Genomic DNA, 3,800 nt, shown 5'->3' with positions numbered 1-3,800 from the left:
AAACTTCACAACTTCAAGCATTTGAACTGCACTTAGAGATTTCTGAACACTGGCTTCGGTTGTATATGGTACATTTTCACAGTAATTAACTGACTCATAAAGTCGAATAATTTCTTTTAAAGTTCAAATCTTTACTAGTATGTAAAGGACAAATTTGCACTCCTTTGATCAGTATCTATTTTAATAGGACTATTTGCTTCATTTTCCCTGAAAGATAGTAAGTGGGGAAAAATAGGCATATCTGTACAACTCATATCAAAGCACAAAATGCCATTTAAAAAATAAATACCTAAGGCATACTTGTCACACTTTTACTCAGTTTCCTTGGCCATTCAAACTTATCTCAAGGGTCCGCCTCTTGCAGGCTCTCCTGCCTGCCCACCACATCTCTGCCCCTGGAGGGTGGCTGCTTCTCAGTTGTCATGAAGGGTGTGGTTTGATGTCCTGGGCTTCAGAGACCTGTCAGAAACTCAGTGACTGTATGGAATCTTTTTTTAGTACTGTTTGGCAAATATCCCAAATGAAATTCAACTCTAAGTTAAAGTCTCAAACAGAGATAAAGCTAAGAGCTTCTAGACTTGCTGGGCGGTCCAAAGCCTCCGGGGGGGCGTAGGGCTGGAAAACCGTTGACCCCAACCTGAAGTGACGCAGACCCTCTGCCTTCCCACAGCAGACACCACAGCTCCCACAGGGCCGCAGCATCTCCGGGAAGGCAGCCGGGCTCCGGGCGAGCAGGCTGCTGGGAGAATCTTTGGAGGCCCCCGGCCCCTGTGCCCCCTCCCATCTCGGATGCGCCCCTCACTACCTCACAGCGCTAGGAACAGCAAGCACTGACACACGGACCCGACCCTTGCTCGCCCCCTCCACCCGCTCCAGCCCCTCCCGCCTCCAGGCCGCCACCCGCCGGTGAGCGCCCTGGGCCTGGACGCTGGGCCGCCGCTAGATGGCCAAGTCTCCGGCCCTGGCCCGGCCGCCGCTGGACTTACTGGCCTTGCTGGACTGGCCAGGGTCTGCGGGGGGCTCAGGGGGCGCGTGCAGCTCCACCGCCGTCACCGCCCCCTCCCCGTTGCTGTCGCCCGAGCTCCCTGCCGCGCCCTCCGGAAGGGACTGCTGGGGGCCACCCGCGGGGGCTGCAGGCAGTGTCGACGAGGGCGGGGAGGCCTTCCTGGCCGAAGTCTGCGGCTCGGCCTCACGGTTGGCCCAGTTCTGCGCCGGGGCGCGCAGGCCCTGGTTGCCGCCGCCGCCGAGGGTGCCGGGGGTGCCGGGGGTCCCCGGGGTTCCAGGCAGGGCCGCGGGCGGGGGCAGTTCGGGGTAGCCCGGGGCAGACGCCTGCCCCAGGGAGGAGGCAGAGGGCGCGTAGTAGGGCGGGAACCCGATGGTGACAGCGGGCGGGGCGGAGTTGGGGGGCAGGAGGAGGGGGCTCCCCCCCACCGGCTTTGCGGATCCCGCCCTTGAACCAGGGGTGTCCGGGCGGAAGGGGCTGGTCATCCCCTGTTTCAGCTTCTTCCAGCCCAGGTGGTAGATCTCCAGCACGTTGAGGAGCAGGGACACGCAGGCCACGGCCAGCATGAAGAGGATGAAGATGGTCTTCTCCGTGGGCCGTGAGATGAAGCAGTCCACCGTGTTGGGGCAGGGCCAGCGGTCGCAGCGGTATAGCGGCTTCAGCTGGAAGCCGTACAGGAAGTACTGCCCGGCGATGAAGCCCACCTCGAAAAGCGTCTTGAAGATGATGTTGAAGACGTAGGTGCGGAGCAGGGCGCCGGCGATGCGCACCTTGCCGCGGTCGTCGCGCACCGGGGCCGGGTCCTGGTGCCCCTCGGCTGGGCCGTCGGCCTTCGGCGGCTCCTCCTCACGCTCCTTCCGCTTCTCCTCCATGCGCACAAGGTGCAGCACGTGGCCCAGGTAGATGAGCGTGGGCGTGGACACGAAAATGATCTGCAGCACCCAGAATCGCACATGCGAGATGGGGAAGGCGCGGTCGTAGCACACGTTCTCGCAGCCGGGCTGCTGCGTGTTGCAGGTGAAGTCCGACTGCTCATCCCCCCACACCTCCTCGGCCGCGGCCCCCAGCACCAGGATCCTGAAGATGAACAGCACCGTCAGCCAGACCTTGCCGATGACAGTGGAGTGCTCCTGGGCGTTCTCTAGGAGTCTCCCCAGGAAGCTCCAGTCGCCCATCGCTTCAGACTGCTAACCTGCAGGGGAACAGGCTTGTTACTAGGCCGGCTGGCCAGGCGAGGCGAGGGCACGGCCCCGGGCAGCCCTGGGCCCCGATATGCGTGGGATATGCTGTCATGGGGAGCTGTGCTCCCCCTCCGGAGCGGGAACCCTCCAGTAAAAGTTGTGATGGTCCATGCAGGTATGCAGGAGCAGGTGTGTATGTATATGCACATGTTTGTACTTGCACAGGTGTGCGTACATGCCCAGTTGTGCATGTACATGTACACGTGTGTGTGCAGACACAGATGTGTGTATACATATACAGGTGTGTATGTACATGTGAAGCACAGGTGTATGTGCATGTACAGCTGTGTATGCACACGTACAGGTGTGTATGCACATGTGCAGGAGCAGGTGTGTATGTACATGTACAGGTGTGTGTACATGCACAGGTGTGCACGCACATGTACAGGTGTGCGTTACATGTATGGGTGTGTGTATGTACACGTACAGATGTGTATGCACACGTACAGGTGTGTGTGTACATGTACAGGTGTGTATACGCACATGTGTAGGTACAAGTGTGTGTATGTGTGCAGCACAGGTGTGTTTGTATGTGTATGTTCAGGTGTGTGCACATGCACAGGTGTATGTTCATGCAAGGTGTGTGTACATGTACAGGTGTGCATGTGTGTATACAGGTGTGTGTATGTGTGCAGACACAGGTGTGTGTATACATGTACAGGTGTGTGTGTGTACATGCAAAGGCACAGGTGTATGTGCATGCACAGGTGTGTGTACATGTATAGGTGTATGTGTATGTGTGCAGGCACAGATGTGTTTGTATGTACATGTCCAAGTGTGTGTATGTATATGATGCTACTGCTGCTAAGTCGCTTCAGTCGTGTCCAACTCTGTGCGACCCCATAGATGGCAGCCCACCAGGCTCCCCCGTCCCTGGGATTCTCCAGGCAAGAACACTGGAGTGGGTGTGTATGTATATCTATGGGTGCAAATACAGACGTGTGTGTGCCTGCACGGATGCAGGCACAGGTGTAAGCATGCCCGTGAGTCCCCCTGAGCGGAGTTTGGTAACTGTCCCCAGCACCTGTGGCCCTGAGCAGAGGTCATGCTACACTGGTGCCAGCAGGAGGGAGGCAACCGCAGGCCACGAGGAGGGCTGCCTGAGGGAAGCCCCCGCCCCCTGCCGGCCTCGTCTGCCCGACGGCTCTCTGGCCCTGGCGTTCTGCACACAGCTGGGCCGATTCCCAACCTGACTGCTGGTGTCCTTCAGAAAGAAGGGCCTCGTGACGTCTTGGGTGACTGCCGAAGGCCGGCGGGTGATAGGAGGGTCGACGGGTGTGGGGGAGGACAGAAAGGGACAGTCGTGAAAACGAAACAGAGCAGGACTGGTGTGCGCGCAGACGCAGGGAGGACGGACTGGGGGCGCGGGGCCCTAGCCTGTCCTTCCCGAAGGAAGGGGCCTGTGTCCCGCGCCCGTGGGGCCGAACTGCGGGCTGCAGTGCTGGGGCGGGGCGGCTGCATGGCCCCATTTCCTGCGGAAGGACCGGCTGGAAGGAGACCGGCTGGAGAGGTAGGGGGTCCAACTACGGGGGGAGGGCCAGGGCTGAGCCTTGACA

General features: G+C 59.3%; 1 protein-coding gene across 1 annotated transcript; it reads right to left on the bottom strand.

The window, feature by feature from the left end:
- Positions 1–939: 939 nt before the first annotated feature.
- Positions 940–2,185, bottom strand: GJA3 (gap junction protein alpha 3). Its single transcript, XM_040266818.1, has one exon. The coding sequence runs from the start codon at positions 2,176–2,178 to the stop codon at positions 940–942; it is 1,239 nt and encodes a 412-aa protein (XP_040122752.1). The 5' UTR covers positions 2,179–2,185.
- Between the last annotated feature and the right edge of the window lie 1,615 nt (positions 2,186–3,800).

This window comes from Oryx dammah, unplaced genomic scaffold (assembly GCF_014754425.2).
Source record: "Oryx dammah isolate SB20612 unplaced genomic scaffold, SCBI_Odam_1.1 HiC_scaffold_24, whole genome shotgun sequence".
In the NCBI taxonomy this organism is placed as follows: Eukaryota; Metazoa; Chordata; class Mammalia; order Artiodactyla; family Bovidae; genus Oryx; species Oryx dammah.
Note: the sequence above shows the minus strand (reverse complement) of the source record. Positions and strands in the feature narration are given on the sequence as shown.

Coding starts and splice junctions, on each gene's coding strand:
- GJA3 (XM_040266818.1), bottom strand. CDS start 2,178: ATGGGCGACTGGAGCTTCCTGGGGAGACTCCTAGAGAACGCCCAGGAG.